Source organism: Sturnus vulgaris, chromosome 28 (genome assembly GCF_052056855.1).
Source record: "Sturnus vulgaris isolate bStuVul1 chromosome 28, bStuVul1.hap1, whole genome shotgun sequence".
NCBI lineage: Eukaryota > Metazoa > Chordata > Aves > Passeriformes > Sturnidae > Sturnus > Sturnus vulgaris.
The window spans coordinates 5970546-5992858 of record NC_142270.1 but is presented as its reverse complement, the minus strand read 5'-3'; the positions used below and the strand labels follow the sequence as shown (position 1 = coordinate 5992858).

General features: G+C 57.1%; 3 protein-coding genes across 4 annotated transcripts; all 3 read left to right on the top strand.

The window, feature by feature from the left end:
- Positions 1–3118: 3118 nt before the first annotated feature.
- Positions 3119–5361, top strand: ADRB3 (adrenoceptor beta 3). The gene is made up of 2 exons (XM_014890815.2): positions 3119–4377; positions 5322–5361. The coding sequence occupies exons 1-2, from the start codon at positions 3119–3121 to the stop codon at positions 5359–5361; spliced, it is 1299 nt and encodes a 432-aa protein (XP_014746301.2).
- Positions 5362–7369: 2008 nt separating this feature from the next.
- On the top strand, positions 7370–8453 carry LOC106862049 (nucleoplasmin-like). Its single transcript, XM_014890816.2, has 5 exons — positions 7370–7433; positions 7627–7709; positions 7785–7904; positions 7996–8089; positions 8368–8453. The coding sequence occupies exons 1-5, from the start codon at positions 7370–7372 to the stop codon at positions 8451–8453; spliced, it is 447 nt and encodes a 148-aa protein (XP_014746302.2).
- A 986-nt stretch (positions 8454–9439) lies between these two features.
- On the top strand, positions 9440–21859 carry RAB11FIP1 (RAB11 family interacting protein 1). Of its 2 annotated transcripts, XM_088179894.1 has the most exons (6): positions 9440–9768; positions 12665–13107; positions 13285–14077; positions 14991–17132; positions 18218–18323; positions 19187–21859. In XM_088179894.1, exons 1-6 carry the CDS (start codon positions 9440–9442, stop codon positions 19403–19405), a joined length of 4032 nt encoding a protein of 1343 aa, XP_088036020.1. In that variant the 3' UTR covers positions 19406–21859. The 2 variants fall into 2 exon arrangements, with proteins under 2 accessions (XP_088036020.1, XP_088036021.1); XM_088179895.1 differs by lacking the exon at positions 14991–17132.
- Positions 21860–22313: the final 454 nt, after the last annotated feature.

Genomic DNA, 22313 nt, shown 5'->3' with positions numbered 1-22313 from the left:
GCCCGCCTTTGCCGCGGGAGGAGGGTTTATATGGAGACCTGAGTTTATGTGGAGCTTCCTGCAGGCTTCCTGGGACAGGCAGTACCCAGGGGTTAAAGCTTCATCACAGCCTGTTTATGTGCTGACGAGGAAATGTGATGACAGAGAATCCCAAACAACTTCAAAGCAAGATTGGTGGGTCTGATATGGAAACTATTCCGAAAGTCCAGGAGAGTCCGTCACTTCTGTGACACACAGCTGGGGCAGGACCCATTCCCAAAGCCCAGCCTGGCCCTGAGCCCACCCCAGCGAGCCCAGAGCTCCTTCCTGGGGAGGGAATTTGGGGTAAAGTGATGCTCTTGGGCATCTCCTTCTTAGGCAGAGGGAAGAGCATCGCATGGTCCTCATCCATGTCCTGCCTGTCCCCAGGTGTCCTCCCTTGGGATGGACAGGTGAAACCCCTTGAGGGTGGGCAGTTTTGGTGCCATCACCTGCTGCCCTGGGGCTGGTTTTGGACCCTGTGCTGCCATGGGAAGCTGAGGAAGCTGAAGCAGAGGGGAAAGGGGATGCTGGTGTCCCCACTGTGGGTGTGGCCACGAGCAGTGACACCACTGTGACTCCAGCGTGTGATGGGTTTATCTCGTGTCCTGTACTGGTGAGTATGCAGCCACATGCCAGGGAGGGAGCGAGTTCTCAGCTATAAAAAGCTTTTGTTTTATCCATAGCTGCTACTTGAGCTCTCAGCCCTCACTCTCTGTGACCAAGCAGAGCCTGTGTGCCCTCAGATGTGTCTGGGATCAGCTCGGGCATCTGTTTCCTCTCTCCAAACACATCCGTGGGCACCAGGAACTCCATGTGCTGCCCAGCGAGGAGATGTTCCCTGCATCCCAGCTCTCCCCAAGTTGGGATCTTCCCTAACTGATTCCGATTCTCTATGTGTAAAGAAGTATTTTTAAATACCCATTGTTTATTCTGTAGCAACAGCCAAAGGAGCTGCTCTGATCCATGGCATAAACATATTTTCCCAGAGCTTTCTAAACAACACTTGACCCATTGGCTTCCTGTGGCGTTTTTCCAGGGCTGGCTCTGCCTCCCCCACTGCCAGTGGCCATGCAGGTAGAGCCAGGCCAGCGGTCCTGGCCAGTGGCAGGGATGGGAAAGGGAAGAAGATGCTTCCCCTGGTGACAGCCCCGGGCTGGACAGTCTCCATCCCTGTGGGGGCTTGGATCAAGGCTCTGGAGCAGCAGGGATGGGGGAGAGGGCTGGGTGAGGCCCAGCACCTCTGTGCTTCAGCTTTTCCAGCTGTAAAACTGGGACAAAGATACGGAGCCACGTTACTTCCCCGGTGGTGATGAAAGGCCTGGGACTCTCCCTTCCTCTCCCAGTCCTGTCTGATCCCCAGGAACGGGGCAGGGCCCTGAGCCCTCCTGTCTGGGCCTGGCACTGATCTGAATTCCAGGGAGAAGCCATCAGGGTGGGGGGGCTGATGCCTGCTTGGCCCCTCGGGGTACCTGGCTGTCTGTCCTGCTGTGGGCAGTGTGTCTGTCCACGGCTCAGAATGCAGGGGAGCTCCCTCCTGGGCACGGCGGGCTCAGCAAGGCCAGAAAATGCCATAGGGACTGTCTGCAGGAAAACAGGCTGGAAAATCCCTAGGGATGAGCCTGGCAGCCCCTTTGGTGTCTGGGAGCCAGCACACAGCCCGGCTCTGCAGGGCAGCCAGGGCTGCCAGGGAAATGGAGGCAGGGATGGGAAGAGGAGGCAAGGCTGGGAAGCAGAGGGATGTAGGGACGTGTAGGAAATCGTAGGGAAGGGTGGGAAGCCAGCAGCCCCTGGTCACTGCGGGGTGGTGGCAGAGCTGGGCATCCTGCCCCATGCCTGGGCTGTGGTGACTCCACAGGGCCGAGCCCAAAGCCCTCAGTTCCCAGGGATGATGGAACACCCAGGGACCTTCCCATGGATGCTCTCGCTTTGCTTTCAGACACAAACCCAGCCCCGTGTGCCAGTGTCCTCTGGAGCGGGGTGTGCAGCCCCACTGGCACACGACACCTCCCTGCAGAGTGCCAGGGGCCGTTCTGGGGCCAGCACAAACTGCCCTGTGAACAGCAATTCCCAGCTCGCTCCCAGCCAGCAGCAAATGCCACGGCTGGGAGCTGAGGGAGATCGGATCAAGCCCTTGGCTGAGAGCTTTGAAAATCCAAAACAGCCTTGTAAAGATCAATCTCGTAAAACCAGGACTCTGCTTTCGTAGTTCATGAATGGGAAGAAATGCTAACCAGATCATTTTTACACATATTTTTTCCGTCTTTGTCAACATTCCCCCATTTGGCTGAAACTTCAAACTGTCACATTTGGAGACCGTCTGTCTTAGAAGTTCCAGCATTTGTATAAATAACTGATAGGGAAAGATGATCCACTCTGGAGTCTGCCCAGGGGCCCTGGGTGCAGTGATGGGGCTGTGGAGCCTCCCAGAGTTTTGGTTGTTCTTCAGTGCCAAGTGAGGGGGGCAGGAAGTGTGGGTGGGGGTCTCCAAACACCAGCACTCACCCAAATTCAGGAAAGGGAGCAAGGAAGATCTCCTCCATCCACTGGGAAGGAGGTTCAGGCAATAAATATGGAAGTGAAATGGTGACTATGGCCCTGGGTGTCACCTTTGGAAGCGGGCTGTCACCTTGCCAACCCTGTGGGGCAGGGGGACGACAGGTTGTGGCTGTCCCCACCAGGGACAGTCTGTCCTGCCCAGGGAGAGTCTGAGCACAGCGAGGGGTGCACAGGGAGGGGATGGTGTGCGAGGGGATCAGGGACAGATGTGGGGGAGCAGGGACTCAGAGAGGGGCTGGAGAGCGCAGTGAGGGGATGGAGAGCGCGGAGAAAGGCGGGAGGGCACAGCGAGGGGCTGAGGCGTCCGGCGGCGATACCGGGGGGAGCGGGGCGGGCCGGGCCAGCGCGTCCGGGGGGAGGAGGTGCCGCCGCTCGCTCCCCTTCCCTCGCCCTCCGGAGCGGGCAGCCCGGGGCCGCCCCGAGCCTTTAAAGGCTCCTCCTCCGGCGCGGAGGGGACCCGGCCCCGCCGGTCCGCCCCGAGGGCTGCGCCGGGAGCGGGCGGGGAGCGCACGGCGGGGCCGGTGCCCCCAGCCCGGCCGAGATGAGCCCGGTCCCCGCAGGCAACGGCAGCGCCTGGGGGGGCTCCGGCAACTGCAGCGGGGCCGCCAGCCTGGGCCGGCAGTGGGTGCTGGGGACCGCCATCAGCCTCACTGTGCTGGTCACCGTGGCCGGTAACCTGCTGGTGATCGTGGCCATCGCCAAGACGCCGCGGCTGCAGACCATGACCAACGTCTTCATCACCTCGCTGGCGTGCGCCGACCTCATCATGGGCTTGCTGGTGGTGCCGCCAGGGGCCACCATCCTGCTGAGCGGCCACTGGCCCTACGGCACGACGCTGTGCGAGCTGTGGACCTCGCTGGACGTGCTGTGTGTCACGGCCAGCATCGAGACGCTGTGCGCCATCGCCGTGGATCGCTACCTCGCCATCACCTCCCCGCTGCAGTACGAGGCGCTGGTGACCAAGGGCCGGGCGCGGGCCGTGGTGTGCCTGGTCTGGGCCATCTCTGCCTTCATCTCCTTCCTCCCCATCATGAACCACTGGTGGCGGGACGGGGCGGACGAGCAGGCGGCGCGCTGCTACGACGACCCGCGCTGCTGCGACTTTGTCACCAACATGACCTACGCCATCATCTCCTCCACCATCTCCTTCTACGTGCCCCTGCTCGTCATGATCTTCGTCTACGTGCGAGTCTTTGCCGTGGCTACGCGGCACGTGCAGCTCATTGGCAAGGACAAGGTGAGGTTCCTGCAGGAGCCCCCCAGCCCCACGTCCAGGAGCAGCCGGCGCAGGCGGCCCTCCCGCCTGCTGGCCATCAAGGAGCACAAGGCGCTCAAAACCCTGGGCATCATCATGGGCGTCTTCACGCTCTGCTGGCTGCCCTTCTTTGTGGCCAACATCATCAAGGTCTTCTGCCGCTCACTGGTGCCGGACCAGCTCTTTCTCTTCCTCAACTGGCTGGGCTACATCAACTCAGCCTTCAACCCCATCATCTACTGCCGCAGCCCCGACTTCAGGAGCGCGTTCCGCAAGCTGCTGTGCTGTCCGCGCCGCGCCGACCGCCGGCTCCACGCGGTCTCCCAGGACCTGCAGCGCTGCCCCTGTGCCTTCAGCCCTCGGGGGGGCCCTGCCGAGGACGGCAAGGCGGCCCCCGGGCGCCCCGGGGAGGACGGCGAGGCTCGGGGCAGCGGCAGCAGAACAGAGCAGACTCCTCTGCCCCAGGGCAGTGGCCACCGGCAGCGGCAGCTGTGCGAGTCCCGGCTGCAGGGCGCGCAGACCGCGCTGTGCTCACAGCTGGATGAGTAGGTACCTGGGGGCATTTACTGGGGAGGGGCGCGGGGGGTCCGGTCCAGCCCTTTGGGGTGTGACTGGGGGGCTGTCAGTGGTAGGAGTGCGCTCTGACAGCGCAGTGCAGAGCTGAGGGAGCAAGGAGGACCCCGGGGTACATGGGAGAGGCTCTGGAATGTGGGACTGGGCACGACTGCCCTGTTCCCTGATGTTCCCCTAAAACTCTGGCCCCTGCAAAATTGGGGTCCCAACCAGTCCCACTCCAGCCCGCCAGGACCTGGGCTGCTGTTCCTGGGCAAATGAAACACGGGGGGTGAACAGGGAAGCAATATCTCCCAAAGCCGGGGATTTATCCCTTCTCCTCCCGATCCCACTTTCTGCTGCTAAAGAAGGAAAACGCGGGGATCCCTCCGGAGCGAGGCACTGCGGCTGCCGTCACCACGCTGGGCTCTGCAGGTTGCTTTGCCTTCCAGCGGTGTAAATCTGAGAAGGGAATTAATTTCATCCCGCTCCGTCCCTTGACGGGAAATGCGCTCCCAGAGCCGGCTCCCGCACAGAGCAGGGGGATGGCAGGGGCTGGTGGGGACTGGCAGGGGTGGCAGGGACGCCAATGCTGTGGCTGTGCCCTGCCGGCACCCCGACACGGATTTACACCTCCAAATTACAGGGTAGGGTTTTTCCACACTGAGGTTTGTTTTGTTTTATTAGTATGACAAAATTGGAGTTATTCTGGTTACTGTGGATTTTAACCGCGTTTCCCTCCTGACGCCTGAGTGCAGGAGAGGTTTCCTGCCAGACTGCACGGGCAGCAGGGATGTGCAGACAGAGGTGCCAGAGGTGTCCCCTGGGAAGGATTCAGCTGTGCTGGGAGCAGGGGACGGTGGATGGTGGATGGTGGATGGTGGGTGGTGGATGGTGGGAGGGTCTGGGCTCTCACCCCTGCGCTCCCCCATTTCAGGTTTGCTGCCCGAGAGCCCCCCGCGGGTCCGTCCGACTGACTGGGAGCAGCCGAGAGCTGGGAGGAGAGCGCTTCCCCCGGCCGGGTCATCATCCCTCCGGCCTCTCCTCTGCCCGCGTTGGCCGCCGCCCTCTCCGGGGACCACAGCCCGTGGCCAGCCCCAGGCTGCTGCCCGGGTTCGGGCACGTGAGTCCGGTGTCAGCCCGGCCGCAGTTGCCGACACCTCCCCGCTGCCCCGGGAGCTTGAACCCTCCCCGGGCTCCCTGGAGCTGCACACCTCGGGCACGGTGCTCCTGGATTCCTTCTGTGCCTGCTGGGGTGGTGGCTGCGGGTCCCTGTCCCCAGCTGAGCCTGGTGGGTGACACTGTGTCACCTCCCACCCTCTCCTTGCAGGGCCGGGGCTGGAGAAGCAGCAGCAGGGGTGACGGTGCTGGCAGGAGCCTGCAGTGCATGCACCGACCCGGAGAGGAGGAGGATCTCCCTTGGAAACGCTGGTGGTTTTGGGACAGCACCAGCTCCTTCGTGCCCTTGGTGCTGGAGACCTGGAGCCGGGAAAAAGCTCTGGAGCTGCTCGCCAAAGGGCAGCACAGCCTCAGGGATGTGCGGGCAGGGGACAAACTCCTGTCTGGGGTGTTCCTGGCATGGCTGGCAGTGGGATGTGGAGACTGCCAGCTCTGCTTTCTTGAAGGACAAGGGACCCTGTCGTCCCAGGCTTGGCCAGTTTTGGACAAAACTGTTTTCTTCTGTTGAGAAGGAGAGAAGAGCCTCCTGCAGGCTCAAGCCCTCCCCAGGATTTCCATGCCTGCCCCAGCTGCTGCATTCCAGGGCTGAGTGCAATTCCAGGAGCTGCAGTGATGCCTTAAGCAAAGGAAAAGCTCAGGGGAACGAGGGGAGCTCCGAGCACGGAGGACTTCCAAAACCAGGGAATTAGGATCTTGTCAGATCTCTGGGCAGTTTCTCCCTCTCGTTTGGGACAGATGTCCGTGTTGTGCCACTCAGGGATGGGAGGTGCATTCTCATCTCACGCGTGTGCAGACGTGCCCTGCTCACACCGCGCTGCCACGCAGCACCTTCGGGCACAAGTTGGTGTCAGTATGTTCAGTGACTGTACAGTTCTTGTCCTGGTTTGTGTCCCCCCTGCCGTGTGAAATAAACCTCTGGATCTCTGCGATGCCTCCAAATCTGTCCCGAGCAGAGGGTGCTGCTCCATGTGCTGTTCCCAGGTGGCTGCCTGAGGTTGGGGGGGTCCATCCCCCTTCCAGGGGCTCTGGCTGGCAGGGAAACGCCGGGCTCTGGGCATGCCGTGGTGCTGCTCCTAAGCCCTGCGCCGTGCTCCCACACCCCAAAGGGGCAGGCAGAGCTGTCAGAGGTGTCCAGTGCCACCTCCTGGTGCCAGGGAAATCTCAGCTCCTGCACAGGAACTGGACCTGGGATGCTGCAAGGTCTCCCTGCTGGGATCGTTCCTCAGTGTTTTGCTTTTGACACCCTGCAATGATGAAATCACTAAATAAAGAGAAGAAATGGAGCTCGGGAGTGTTCCCAATGCAGAGAGCCTCAGGCCCAGGTCTGGTGATACCTGTGAGGCTCATCCCCGATCCCAGCAGCTGACCCTGAGCGCTGGCAAGTCCCGCGTGTGCCCCGTTCTCCATGGGCTCATCCTTTCCGGAGGGACACGGTCCCACCCAGCCCGTGCTCTGCTGGCCAGCCCGCAGGAGCTCTGTGTTCATGGGCGACTCCCCAAGCAGTGGAGAGTAGGGTGGGCTGGAACAGGGGTTCCGGAGAACAGGGGTCCCAGGGACCAGTGGTCTCGCTGGCAGGGCTGGCAGTCTCTAATGAAGCTGAAATGTGCTCAGGTGGGCTGTGGGTGCTGCTGAGGGGGGTGAGGAGATGGTGGGTGCTTTGATGCCCCCTCCACCCCCCGCACCTGCACTGTGTTGCCAACCTGCACCTCCCGGGCTCCTCCTTTCCTTTATTAGCAGTCGCTGTGAGGGCAGGGGCTCCTTGCCCTGTGGGTGCTGCTGTCTCGGGTGGGGGATTTGTTTTGGAGGATGAGCAGCTCGTTTTGCTTCTCCCGGTCGCTGTCAGAGGATCGGCCCGTGGCTGTTCTGTGGAGTACGGAGCTGGGAGCCCCAGGAGGAGCTGGGGGATGGTGGCTCTGCTCTGCAGGGTTGGGTGTGACTCCTGTTTTCCCACGGAGTGTGCAGCTGGGAAAGCCTCCCTTCAGTTTTTGGGTGGGGGGATCACCTTTGTTTTGCTTTTGGGAGGGGGCAGCCTGTGCCTGAGCAGACCCTGCCCTGTCCCCCAGGCTGCCAGCTGGGCACGGGCGCCCGGAGCTGCGTGGTGAAGGAGGACGATGATTTCTTGGAGCACCTGGTGCTGCTGAGAACGGTGAGAGCCGAGCCGTGCCCAGGGCCCCGCCGGGGCTCGGAATGAGGTTCCCTGCCATGGGCTCTGTGCCTGCAGATCTGCCTGGGGGCGGACGCCAGGGACGAGCTGCACGTGGTGGCTGTGGATTCCAAAAACGCCTCCGGGGAGCGCAGGCCGGTGCCCATCGCGGCTCTGCGGAGCTCCCTGCTCCCCATGGTAAGGGCAGCCCCACTCCCAACCTCTGCCCGGGAGTGACAGCGTCACCTGGGGCTGGGGCCGGGGGTTTCTGAGCTGGGGCTCTTTGCAGATCAGCCTCAGAGGTCTGGAGCTCGTCCCTCCCGTCACCTTCGTGCTCCAGTGTGGAGCTGGGCCGGTCTATCTCAGCGGGCAGCGTGTCACCCGTGAGTGCCATCAGCCGTGGGCTCTGGGGTCACTCGGGGGTGCTCCGGGGTCCCCTGGAAGTTCGTGCTCGCTGCTGTGCCCAGAGCAGGGGCTGCTCGGGGGGATCAGCCCGGTTGCAGTGCCGGGCTGGGCACGGTGGTCTGTGCCAGCTCCTGCTCTGAGTGGGACAGCGGCAGCGTTCCCATTCCGGGGTGGGGTGGGGTTTGCACCCGGGGGGCTTCACCCCTGCCAGCGGCTCAGGGCTCCCCTGCTGCAGCCCTTCCTCTCCTCTCCTCAGTGGAAGATGATGCCGTGTCTGAAGCCCACGAGGAAGAGCTCTCGGAGGAAGATGTGGATGAAAAGGACGATGATGGAGCTTCATAGAACGGGGCAGCTTGGAGAAGATTTTGGCTCTGGAGTGGTGGTGATGTGGTGGTGGGGGGACCCTGTGTTGGGAGCTGCCAGCGCCCCGTGCCAAGGGCGGCGGATCTTATTGCAATAGCTTAAAATAGTCAAACTTGCCTGAGCTGAGGCGGGCTCTGAGGATTTATCTTGGGAGGAGGTTCTGGCAAATGGGGATTTATTGATGGGGTTTTTTTCCCTGATGCTGCTGGGCTGCTGAAGTCCGTCCCTGAGGAGGGCGGGCTGGGTGTGCGGTTTGGATTCAGCAGCACACGTTTGACCACAAGGACTTTATTCCACGCCTGTCTCCGAGCTTCTCCTCTGAGGCGGGTGCCTTGCAGACACGGGGGAAGCAGGCAGGGTGTGTGGAAGTCGGTCTAAAAACCCAGTCAATCAAGTTTGGATTTTAGGGGACTATGGGCATGTGTAATGGAAGCGTGGCTGGGGAGCTCACCTGCGGCTTTCCAGCACGCGGTTTCACACGCCCTGCACATGCACCGGTACCCACAGGCTGTACCGCACACCTGGACGCTCACCTGTCTGCACTCACCGACACCTGCACACACCTGTACTCACCTGTACACAGAGCTGCATACACGTATGTACACATCTGAACTCATCTGCAACTACACCTGTGTGTGTACTCACCTGTACACACCTATACATGCACACCTGTACGTACACACCTGTACATACCTATACGTGCATACCTGCACGTACACACCAGTGCACACCTATACATACACACCTGTGCATACCTGTACGTGCACACCTGTACATACCTATACATACACACCTGTGCACACCTGTACACCCCGGCCACACCCCCGCAGGCCCCGCCTTTCCCGCGCTCTCGCGAGAGGGGTGGAGCGGGGCTGGGCGGGGCGCACCGGCCGCCGCCGCCGCCGCCGTTGCCGTCCCCGTCCCGTTCCCGGTGCGTTCCCGGCGCCGCCGGTGCCGTGGCTGCCATGGCGGGCTCGGCCGCGGGCTGGGCGCCCACCCACGTGCGGGTGACGGTGCTGCGGGCGCGGGGGCTGCGCGCCAAGGCGGCGGCGGGCGGCAGCGACGCGTACGCGGTGATGGCGCTGGGCCGCGACAAGTTCCGCACCTCGGTGGCCGAGCGGTGCCGGGGCGAGCCGCTGTGGCGAGAGGAGGCCACGTTCGAGCTGCCGGCCCGAGCGGCCCCGCTGCGTCTCACGGTGCTGCACCGCGCCCTGACCGGCGCCGATAAATTCCTGGGCCGGGCCGAGGTGGAGCTGGCGGCGCTGCGGGACCAGGGCGGCCCGAAGCACACGAGGTGTGTGGGGCGGGGGGCTCCGGGACCCTCGGGGGCCGGGAGGGGTGATGGGGGTACCCGCAGTGAGAGGGGTGGCAGGGGTTCTGTGTCCCGCGGGAGCCGGGGACAGGGATGGAGTGGCTGCTCCGGGTCCTACGGAGGATGGGGAGGAGGTTTTGGGGGGTCTCTCAGTCCCATGGAGGGAAGGGGGAGGTTTGGAGGGGACCTGTGCGCCCCACGGAGCTCAGGGAGAGGGATCAAGTGGTTTCTGTGTCCCACGGGAACTGGGGAGAAGGATGGAGTGGCCCCTCCGGGTTCTACAGAGGATGGGGTTTTGGGGGCGTCTCTCAGCCCCATGGAGATCAGGGAGAGGGATGAGGGGGTTTCTGTGTCCCACAGGGGCTGGGGAGGAAGTTGAGCTCTGTGTCTTCAAGGAGGTGAAGTGCTGTGAGGAGCCCCAGCTCCCCATGGAATGTCCCTGTTCTTCCTGGAAACCTCTGGGCACCTCAGGCGTGTGTGGATCTGGTGGGAGACGCCTGTGCCCCCGTGGGAACCTGTGTGTCCTGCAGAATGGGGGTCACCCTGTGCCCCAGAGGAGTGGGGGGCTCTTGTTCCCCACAGGGACCCTGAAGCCCCATAAGTGCCCATGGGGTGACCCTTCGGAGCAGGGTCCCTCCTGATGGGGGTGCGTTCCCATAGCTGGGGGCCCAGAGAAACTTCTCCCAGCCAGTCCTGCCTGGCCCTTGGGTTTGATTTTTCAAACGTTTCTGTGTAAGTGCTGACACTGTCCAGAGGAAGCAGCCAGCCTGGCGCCCAAAACCTGATGTCCTCAGAATGCTCCCTCCTTCCAGCACGGAACCGGCAACAACCATTTAATTTTTTTTTCCTAATAAACAACGCGTGTCAGGGTGGATAATTCCACGTTCCACAGACTGACCCCGCTGCTCCTGCCCAGCGCCAGCTCTGTGTCACACTCCTGCTTTGAACACAAGCACGGGGAAGGTGAAACCCAGGGGTGGTTCCCGGGAGGGTTTTACTGGGAGTCAGCAGCCTTGTAATGTGCTGGTGAGTCACCTTCCTCCCCGGGCTCACCTGAGCCCTGCCGTGGATGGAGCCGTCCCGCTTGTCAAGGCCTAATTAGGCCGTGGGTTCATTAAGGCTGTGTCAGACGCTGCTGTGTTTACACTGCACAGCCCCTTGGTCAGCAGAGCTCGGGGCTCGTGCCTCGGGCTCCTGGGTGCGTTCCTTTGTGTCTGGGCAAAGGAAAATGGAGGGGGAGAAAAAAAGAAAATACAGCTTGGGTACTCCTGGGGAAATTTCTCATGTTTTCAGTTGTTTCCAGCCCTGTTTGAAGCCTGTTTTGTTCTTGCTGCCATGGTGATGTGTAGCCATAAAGGACTAGTTTTATTTGGAAAATAGATGCCCGTTGATTGACAGGTGCTCACTAACATGATAAATGCCATTAATGAGATTTTTAGTGGTTTTAGGGTGTTGTCAGTCCATTATTTCCTTCCAGCCTCTCCCGGGCTGAGCTGCCTTTGCTGAACACGGTGTTTGCACAATTGTGGCACCGAAGCCCTGTGAGCCCAGGATGCTCCTAGAAACCACGGCTTGGAACAAAAGTGCCCAGTGCTGGCTCGTGTTAAAGGGGTTGTGATTCCCTGCAAAGCCTCAAAAAAATAAAACCCCATCCCTGGGTGCCTTCTAACCCCGGGCTGGAGCACCTGACTGGCACTCAAGTGTTCATTTAGAATCACAGAATGGACCTTAAAGCCCCTCCTGTTCCACCCCCTGCCCTGGGCAGGGACAACTTCCACTGGACCATTGCTCCAAACCTGGCCTTGAGCTCTGAGGGACAGGACAGGCTCAGCTTCTCCCAGATCAGGGCCTCACCACCCTCAGAGGGAAGAATTTCTTCTGCATTTCCCTCTGAAGTGTCTGCAAGAGATTCTTGAATCCATCTCCTTCGGTTATCCTCATTAGTTTTGAATTTTCTCTGGAGCAAATCACCTTTTCCTGTTCTCTTTCGTTGCTTCCAGCATATCTTTGGAGATTGAAGTGTAAATTTGACGGCAGGGCACATTTGAATGCTCCATTTGCTTCCTTTATTTTCCCATTCCAGCTGGTGAGGAGAAGGAAACAAAGCAGTTTCCAGGCAGCCTTTGCTATGGGTTCTGTGGGGTGGGGAATTCTGCGGTTCCATCAACAAACAAAACCGTGCTGGTGTGCAGCGCTGGTAATTCTCTTTGCTGGCTCAAATGTGGTTTGAGTGTCACAGGGGGTGGTTGAGGGCGTGTGGGTGGTGGGATTGTGGTTGAGGATGCCCGGGCACTCCCCACACTGAGCTGGGAGCTGTGTCTGGAGAGGGAGAAGGCTCTGTCCGAGCACTGCCCTTCCTGGTGTGTGCCAGTCACGAGCCTGGAGGGGTGAGTGGAAATCCCCCGAGGTCTGTAAGGCTCGGCAAGGCTGGGCTTGGCTCTCTGGTGTTGATTAGGAGTTCCTTGGCTTAAGAGGCATTAAGGAGCTGGAATGAAAGGTATGAGGGCGTGGGACGCTGTGCAGCTCTGAGGCTGCTGCTCCGCTCCACTTCAAAGCCCTGGCCCCTGCCAGTGTCAGGAGGAGAGATGAAAGGGCAGAGGAGAGTGGCTGAGCTGAAATACAGGAATTCCATGTTGTGCTTCTGTTTTTTCTCCTTTTTCTTAACCCTTCCTGGTCGGGGTTTTAAACCAAATCTTACTAATAACTTTCTGTTTAAGATAAGGAATGTTTTCCTTGGCACCTGGGCCCATGACCATGACGTCACCATAAGATTAAAGGCTTTCTTTTCCTACATTGTGGGTTGATTTGATTTTTCAACCATAAGTGCCCTCCGTGTTCTCAATTACTGGTGGTTAAAGAATTCTCCTTGTTGCTGCAGGTGGTACAAGCTTCACTCCAAACCAGGGAAGAAGGAAAAGGAGAGAGGGGAGATCGAGGTGGATATCCAGTTCATGAGGAGCAACATGACAGCCAGCATGTTTGATCTGTCCATGAAGGACAAGCCCCGCTCTCCCTTTGGGAAGCTCAAAGACAAGCTCAAGGGCAAGAGGAGCAGTGGCCTCTCGGACACGGCGTCAGAGATCGTCCCCAGCACCTCCCACTCCCCTGCTGACAGCGAGGATGAGGCAGCCGAGAAGGAGAAGAAGAAATCCAAGTTCAAAGCGCTGTTCTCCAAGCCTGGCCTGCAGAAGACATCCCTGTCCCAGTCCATGTCAGTGCTGCCCACCCAGCAGCCCCTCACCCAGAGGGTTCGGCTGCGCCCCAGTGACTTCCAGCCACAGTGGGATGAGGAGGAGCCCGAGACCTCTCCTGTCTCAGAACGTGAGTATTGGCACAAAACCTTCCCCCAAAGGGTTGTTTGCACCCTTCACAGCACTGGTTAAATTCTTCTTTCTGAACATATCCATAGAAAGTCCCTCCTGGCACTGAGGCTGTCAGTAGTGTCAGAGAAAAGGTTGTTCTTGCATCTTGAATTTCTCCCTGTTTTTTCTTTTCTAGGATCCTTTGAAAATGTGCTGGAAGAGAAGCCAGCTCCTTCTCCTCTGTTCAAATCTCGTAAACCAGCCTTTTTGGACAGTAGGCAGCTAACGCAAGGAACCACTAACCACACCAAAAAGGATGGGCTCTCTTTGTTCAGTGGCCTTAAATCCAAAAGTGATCCCGTGTCCAAGTCTAGTCTGTGCATCAATGGCAGTCACGTTTATATGGAAGAAACCACAACAAAGGACAAGACTCCAGCCTCCTCCCCCTCTCCTCACAACCTCAGGAGGAAGCAGCTCTTTGCTTCAGAGGAGAACCTGTCCTCCAGGTCCACTAAATCACCTGAAGAGATGGGAAGAACCTCTCCTGGCCAGGCTTTCTCTGGGTCCACATCCTTGGAGACCTTCAAATCCATGACTCTGCCATCGTACAAACTGCTCAGCAGTGAGGAGCACCTGGACACCAGCATCCCACCGAGCGTCGAGGCTGTTAGAGAGACCAAAAAACCAGAGCCCAAAAAGTCTGCCTTGCTCTCCCTGGTCACTGGGAAGAAGGAAATGGTGAAGACCAGCGATGCTGAGATTATTCCTGACAGGACTCTGCAGAATGAGGAAAATGCAATTGCAGAAGAGAAGAGTGAAGAGGAGGCCAAATGCCCTGAAGGCCCAGCAGATTTGGGCAGGGGGAGCCCGTCAGGAGATGTTCTCCATGTGGAGGAGGCCGTCACAAACAAGCAGCTGCTCAGCCCTTGCGAGGAGGAGCACAAACCTGAGAAAGCTGCTCCAGCCAAGACCAAAGCTGTGAAACCCAGGTGAGTCCCAGCTGCTGGCAGGGGTCAGGATGGGCAGTGGTGGTGGAGGTGGCAGTGGGCTGTGTGCTGCCACACCTGGGCTCAGGTGCTGCTCTGTGGTACCTGCGGGTTCTGTGGTGGCGTCGGGTGCTTTGATAGCAAATAATTCCAGGTTCTTCCTCAGTGTGAAAAAAAAGATGGATGTAGGGATGCTCCTTGTAGGTGATGCTGAAATAGTGGTTCTCTAGTGCAGGCACCTGTGCAGGTGCTGAAGGGGTGATTTTCTTGCTGGATTTCTTGCACAAACTAACTCAGTCTGAGCTGTGTGGCTGCAGCCTCCCCAGGGTCTGCAATGCCCGGACTAATGTCTCTGCTTTCCTCTTCCCTACTTGGCTGTGGCCTTCCAAAGGGTAGCCTTGGAGCCCTTCTGCTTTTGGCATTGTTCACAGCAGCACAGAGGGATTTGGTGTGGATTTGTACACAAGGCTTTTTCGGAAATTCTGCTCCTTTATCCTTCATACACGTATATATAGAAATTGTGTTTGGGGTTTTATGTATATATGTAGGTGTGCCCTACTAATAAGGCTGTGTTTTGTGTGTGTCCCTAACTCCTCATTTTCGGTGCTTCTCAAGTTTCAGTTTCTTGCCTGTGCATTGTTTTACATACTAATAAACCTGCTTGGGGTGCAAAGAGACTGTGCTTAAACAGCAAAAGCAAGCTCTGCAGCAGAACAGTTCTGACATAAGCCCAGTGCTTGGTAAAGGTGCAGTTAAGGATGTAAAGTCTCACAGGCAGGGACCTCTCTCTGAGGTCTCTTTAAAGTACAGCTCATCTCCAGTGGCAGAGCTGATGGAGGCTGGTGCTAAAGCTTGTCTGTTCCTGCCTCGTGTTGCATCTGCAAGTGACATGCGAGTTTTTTGTCCCTTTTTGCAGACTGGGCCTGTCTCCAGAGGAGGAACCCAAAGCCACGCTTCCTACTCTTGCACCTGACCCCCTCCCTGCTTTCCTCTCTGTGCACCGTCCCAGCAGTGCAAATAATCCTTTTATTTCTAAAGTGGGGCAGACAGTCCAAGGGCCAGACTCTGACAGCACCACCAGTTCTCCTGCCTCTCTCACTTCTCCTGCTGTTGCTGCAGAGCTTTGGAATGACAAAAATCCCTTTGCTCCTGAGTGGGACAGAGCATCCAGAGCCCTGGATCCCCACAGCATCTCCCGTTTCCCTTCACCCCATCATCCCGCAGCCTCTGTTCCCAAAGTGCCTCTTCCTGGGCAGGTCTCTGCTAGGGGCAATAATCCTTTTGCTGCTGACTGGGGGCAGGCTCCTGAGGGCTCCCAGGATCTCTCTGGCCCACCCACACCTCCTGTCCCCTCTGGCTGTCATTTCAATGGCAATAATCCCTTTGTGTCCAAGCCTGGGGGACAGGCAGTGCCAGGTTTCCAGGCTGTCTCTGGTTCTTCCCCTGCCTGCCTGCCTGCTGCTGAGGACTGTTCCTCTGCAGGACACCCTGCTCGTGGTGCTCCAGGGGGCTCTGTGGATGTGGCTTTGGCCAGTGGTGTCACAGCTGTGCCAGACCCTCTTAGCACCTTGTCTGACCCCCCTTCTGGCCCCACTGGGCTGCCTCCAGGGCCCCACTGTGGTTCTGCCCAGCTTCAGCTTGAGGATCCTTTGGAAAGCAGCAAGACAGGCACTGGGAAATCTGTGTCCTTTGTCCTGGGGGGATGGCAGGCTGTTCCATCAGGTGATGGGGGTTTGGGTGGGCAGGAAGGTGGAGAGCAGCACCTGGATTCCAGTGGAAGGTTACAGATGGCTTCAGGGGCAGCAGGAGAGCGAGCAGGGTTTGGGGGTGAGCAGGGAGCAGGGACAGAGCTCTCAGGGGACAGCACACATCCCACCTGGAGCAGTGATGGAACAGCTGTGGAGGTCCCTGGTGTGAGCACTGAGCCCTGCACGAGGGGTGACAAAGGTTTTGTGTCCCCTGAGAGCGAGCTCAGGGAGGAGCAGGAGACCCGTGGTGCAAAGCAATGGGCAGAGTGTGTGCCCATGTTAGAGCCCCGGGCAGCCCCAGCTGCTGGAAATGAGGCACTTTCCCAAATCCAGCCAAGCCCAAGAGCCTGCACGGTGTCCCCTCTGGAAGGGGATCCAGGGAGGGCTGGCAGCAAGGTCCTTGTGCCCCCAAAGCCAGCCCCACGAGTGGCTGCACTGCTGAGGAAATCCCAGGTCACTTCCCAGGCTGAGCTAAGGGCTGATGCTCCTGCTTCAGGAGATGCTGTAAAATCCACACCAGGGCTCCCATTCCCGGGTGATGGGTGCCTCCCTCAAGGTGGCTCCTTGGAGCCTGTTACCCCTGCAGTGACACCCAGAGGTAACAGCAGTGGCAGGCCTTCAGGAAAGGAAGGTGGTGACGATTTCTGTGTCAGTGTCACAGATCTCAGGTCTGCCATTCCTGTGCCTGGAGGCCGGGGCTCGGTGCTGGCCGCTCTTCCCGTGATCCCCGAGGGAGGCTCTGATGATGAGCTGCTGGGGGACTGCCAGGAGAGCTCTGGGCTCCCTGCAGGTGACAAAGGTGTTCTGGGCAATGGAGAGCAGAGAGAGCCCTCTGATAGCTCTGCTATCCCAGCTGCTCGAGGAGGAGGAGGAGCTGTTGCTGGTGCTTGGAAGCCAGGGGGTTTGGCTGTGCTGCCTGCTGCAGTGGGTGCTCCCAGGGTCTGTGTCCAGGGAGCTGACTCAGGCTCAGGTGTGATGTCTCATTCCAGGGAGTGTGCCAGTCATTTCGAGAAACAAGAGCTGGAAAGGAGTGCAGGTGTTGAGGAGTGTGCAGAGAGTGACTTCTCTGAGCCTTCTGCTTTCTCTTCCTCCCTGTCCAGTCCTTGCCAGCCCTACTCTTCCTCTCATTCCCTTTTCTCTGACACCCCAAGTCGTAGAGCAGAGTCTCCGAAAAAGCCAGCAGCCGAGGGCTTCGCAGATAAAGCGGGAAATTCGGGCAAGAAGAAACTTCTGCAGGCACGGGTTTCACCCTCTGAAACGTTCCCTAACCAAACCCCTCGGGGTGCTGAAACCGTGTCTCCCCAGCACAGGTGAGACATGTGGGGGTCACAGCAGGTACCTCTGTGCAGGTGTGAGCTTTGCTTGGCTCTCTGGTTGCAGATCTGTCCCTGCAGCTGCTGGATCTGATGGGACCGGGCTGCCCTGACTTCTCTGGGGCTGGACTTGGCAGGGCCTGGGTGCTGCCACCCAGAGCAGGGTTCTGCTGGCTCCAGGAGGATCTGTGCAGCTCCTCGGGGTGCCGAGGGGAGCAGCTGCTCACCACAGCTCTTTGGGGAGCCCTTAGGGGAAGTGCAGGTGGAATGGAGTCATTGCATCCCACTGGCCTGGCCTGAGCTGTTTGTCAGACCTGGGAGAACGATCACCCTGAGAAAGGGGGGGTGATGCTTCATGTGCTGGCTGAGCTGGGCTCAGTGATCACCACAACTGATGCAGCTCAGGCTGCTCCTGGAGCTGCAGCTCCTGCTGCTGGGGCTGCTGCCACTCACCTGCCAGCCCTGGAGGCTTCACCTGCAGAGCTCTGCCCGGGCTCTAGGACACCTCTGCGCCAGCATTTGCTGAAATAAAAGGAAAATTTTCTTCCTGTGTTAACATTGGTGCTGTAAATCCTGCTCAGGCAAATAGTGACAGCACTTCCTCACAGCTTGTGGTGTCAGTTCAGATTGGACAAGGCCTAACACTCGTCTCAGGACAGCAGAAGTATTTGATATGTTGTAAGATCACAAATATGTTCTGATTAGGAAAGTCAGGCTGAAATACCAGTTCCTGAGGGATCAGAGTAGCTGCCCTGTGTTCTGTCTCCTCGTGCAGCCTGACCTGGCTTTTCTTCCATGACACACACAGGATGTGTTTCCCTTCCTGCTGCTGCTTTATCTCCAATGCCCTAAGTCAATAAAGATAGTAAAGAACTGGAAAATACTTACAAAACCCCTGTGGCTTAGAAATACCTTGAATACCTTGTCTTCCTGAAGCTGAATCTCTTTTCTCTCAGGAGATAGTCAGGGAGGGAATTGTCCCCAGTTTCTTGCTGCATTTGTTCTTAGTCTAAAGATCTGTGTCATGCTGCTCTTACATCTTCTGCCTCAACAACAGGAGCCTTTTTTTTTTCCTGTTGCAGACTCCATCCTGTGAAGCCAATGAATGCCATGGCAAACAAGCCTCAGAGCAAGAGCCTGAACGTCATCAGCACCATGAATGAAAAGCTGCTGGAAATGAGTGTGAAGGTATGGAGTGGCACTTTCACTGGCCAAGCTTTGATTTAATTGAAGAGTTTGTGTATTCCAGATAGTTGGGACATGAACTTCCTTTTGCTCAGCCCCCAAGCATGGGAACAGTCCTTAAATTCTTATTTTCCTGCAGACTGATCTATAATAGAGCTGGGCTCGTGTTTTGTGGAGGAGGGTCTCAGGCACAGCCATTCCTTGGAGCACAAGGATGAGCAGTGGGATTGAGAGGAGCTTTCAGCATAATCCTGGCCTCAAAGAGACCTCCAGGCTTGAGGCACAGCTTACCTGCCATGTTGATCCAAAAGGCTGGAAGCATCCCTGGGCCAACAGGGAAAATCACAGGTCCCTTTATGGTCTGTCAGGGTATTTTGGGGAAATAGAGAAGTTAGAATTGAAATAACAGCAGTGCCTCCTTCTGGTGTGAGGGGAGAGGATGTGAGCTGAGTGATTCAAACTGTTCCAAGGGGGTTGAAAACTTGCAGTGGGTGTTGTGGTGTTCTGATTGCACCTGAATTGTGTGTGATGCCCCACAGGAGCCTGAGTGCTCACACTCCCTGCCTGGGCAGTGCTCTGGGAGCTGGAGGAATCAGCAGAGGCTGCCCAGTACCTCTCAGTGCTGCTTAAGGGTTAAAAACAGACTTTTCAAAGAAACAGGAAGAAACAGCAAAGGCCTGGGTGGGTGTTTCTTGCTGTTTAACCTGAATTTGGCTTCACCAGTCTGCATTTAAGCAGCTGGTTGAAGCTTTACCAGGTTTGTTTAGCAGCAGCTGTCACCCTGCTGGTCTGTGTGTTGTGTTGCTGGTTTGGAATGTCCTGTGTCTGCTCTGACCCTGCCTTCCCTCCCTCCCTCTCTTCCCAAGAAATACGATCCCTCAGACCCTGCCTATGCCTATGCTCAGCTGACACACGATGAGCTGATCCAGCTGGTGCTGAAACAGAAGGATACCATCACCAGGAAGGACCTCCAGGTGCGGGAGCTCGAGGACTACATCGACAACCTGCTTGTCAGGGTCATGGAAGAGACCCCCAACATCCTCCGTGTTCCCATGTCTGGGAACAGAAAGGCTGGCAAGATGTGAAGGGTCTGGGGGTGTCGGTGGGCAAAGACTGAACCCCCCCAGAGGAGGGTGGGGAGCTGCTGTGGAGCAGGTGGTGCTGCTTGTGCTGCTCACAGAAAATGACCTTTTTCCTGTTTCTGCCTTGAGCAACCCTGGGATTGATTAATAGTTCCATCGGGTGTTGTAATGAAGTCACCTTATCGTATTTATTTTTTGTTTTCTTCCCATTATTTGGGAAGATCAGGCATTAATCCAAAGGCTGGTTGTGATGGGAAGGAGGGTTTTTGATGTGTTTTGCTTTCCAGCAAGGCACTGATGATCCTTTAGGAAGATTTTTTTTAATGGTTTTGTTTTTAGCAGCTTTGATAGATCAGTTACTTTTCTTTCCACATCTGAAGTTGTAGTGCAATATAAATCCTTGTACAGTAGAGCTAGAGGATTTGACTGTTTTTAAAATAATAATTAACTACACTGGAAAAGTCCAAAGATGTCCCAGCTTCAGGCCTGGGCTGTAATTTTAAAGGAATTAATGCCCTGAAAGTTGACCATAAGCTGACCAAATCTCAGTTCATCTCATCAAGTGGACATTCCCAAGAGTCCTTCAAGGGAAAGTTCACAGGTTTTTTGGAGTAGGAGCCATTGAGGTTCATGGTACGTTTCTGCCATAGGAGTGGCATCAATGGATTGGGCCAAAGGTACATTTTAACTCAGAAATTCTCTTAGTGTCTTAAAATCTCCTGCTCTGGAGGTTGTTCAAAGGAGGCAGAGGCTCCCCTGGCCCTGCCCTGTGCCCTGGAGCAGGGCTGGCTCTCACATCTTGTGCCCTGTGGGAGTTCTGTGACCATTTCCCTTTTGCATTCATTCAGGACACAGAAATGCTTTGGCTTTTGGAGCTGGGGCTCACCTTGAACACCCTTGCAAGGCGAGCAGTCTTGCAGAAAGTGCTTTTTGCTGTCATTGCAGAGAGGGGAGGGAGCTCTGGGCCTCCACCCACTCTGGTTCCTTGCTGCTCACTGGGAGGAAATCCTTGTGTGGCTGAGAGCTGCTGGGTGTGCTGGACAATCCAGACCTCCCTGGGGGTCTCAGTGGGTTCAGGGATGTTCTCCCAATCCCATGAAACAGTGGGATCAGCTCATTGTGGGGAGCGGCCACCACAGCTTCCCCCCTGGGAGCTACATGGGGCTTCTGTTTGCTGAGCTCTTGGCAAAGATCCAAAAAGTCAGATGCCTTTTTTGCACCTCTGGGATTGACCAGGGTGGGAAGAGTCCATAAAAGGCTTAGAGGGAAGCTGGAAAACCAAGAGAGCAGGAAGCAAAGGACCAAAGCTTCATGAGGAGCAAAGCTTAAAGCTCTCCAGCCTTAATTCAATGGAAACAAACACTCCTACCTGTGGAAACTGTTGGGTTATTGGGTCACTCCTGGCTCAGGGGTGAGTTTCTAACTCAGTTTTTCTACAGCAAAGCACTTTATTGAGGGACTGGAGCAGCTGGATGGACTCTCACTCTGTGAGCAGTCTGCTTACAATTGTCATAAACCACTGAAAACTACTGGAGATCTCAAATACTGTATTTTTGTAGTGAGGAGCAGTTTAATATATTTGCATGGAGATGTAAACATTTATTAGAAAAATCAAAAAAATGCTGTTAATGACTTTTTAATTCCTGCTTATTCCTGCTACCAAAGTCTGGAGCTTTACTGGCAGAACTGTCCTTCATGGGCAGCCTGACCAAACAAGCCTTAGGAGCTGAGTCTTGCAAGACTTCAGGTACTTTGATCTCGTTTTAGCGTTACTGGAGCAGTGGGGGCGTTCTCTCCTTTCTGCTGTCCCCTCTGCTCTGAATGAAGGGTCTGAAACCTTGGTGGTGGTGCTGGTTTTCTTCTGAGTGGTGCTGGTTGGCTTTGCTGGAGCTGCTGCTGCCTCTGGTGCCTTCTCGAGTGAGGAAGATGAAGGATTGATTTGTTTCCTCCTCGTGCCTCTGCGGATCTCTGGACAGAGGATCCCGTACCTCACTGATAAACTTGTATTTTAGACTTTTTTCTGCTGGGAAGAGTGACCTGCACAGAACCAAAGCAATAAATAATATTGTAATAAATAATATCTCTGTCCTAGCAGAGATGAAGCCTTAACGCTTCGGATAGCCTCCCCTGGCTGGGGGAGCCTTTTTTTGCTGGTTCCAGCCGTGGCTGTTGGGTGGCTCTTGCCCCAGGGTTGTTCCCTCCCTTGGGTGGCTGTAGCCACTTGTATCACCCAAGCCTCGGAGCTCGTTTTTATTGGCGATACTCGTTAAAGTCTTCCTTTGGTGGGAGGGGACTGGCATCTTACATCCTCAAGGGCCTTAAGAATCAAATATATTGTTTTATTATTGAAGGATCTGAATGCATGTTCCCTGTTTGTACTCTCTGCTTTTAGCCCAGGTACTGTTTTTTTTTTTTTTTGGTTTTATGAAACACTAAAATAAACACATCTTAAACCCAGCGTTCTGATCACTGTCTTTGTTCTGTTTGAAGAGGGCCTCGTCCCTTCCTTGTGCCCAGCTCCGCTCATCCTCCAGGTATTTCGGGACTGGTTTCATCCCTGCGGGAACTTCCTGGTAAACACCTCGGGCTGGGGAAACCTGCTGGACGGGCTGCTCCGCATCTGCAGAATGGAGAGTTTCTCTAAAGTGACCGTGGGGGAGAGAGGGCAGAGAGCGCTGCAGGGACCCCGGCGCTGCTCCCTGAGGGCAGCACCGGCCTCAGCCCGCGGCGGTGATGGGGGCAGGAGGAGGAGGCGGCTCTCGGCCTCCCTGCCTTGGCTGCCCTGAGCGCGGTTATCGCCCTGCTCCTCCGCACCGATGGCCCCGGGGTTCCCCGCCGAGGAGGCCGCATTGTCCCCTCGGTCCCGCTCCCTCCGCCGGTCCCGGGGCCGCCGCCGCCGCCTCCTGCCCGG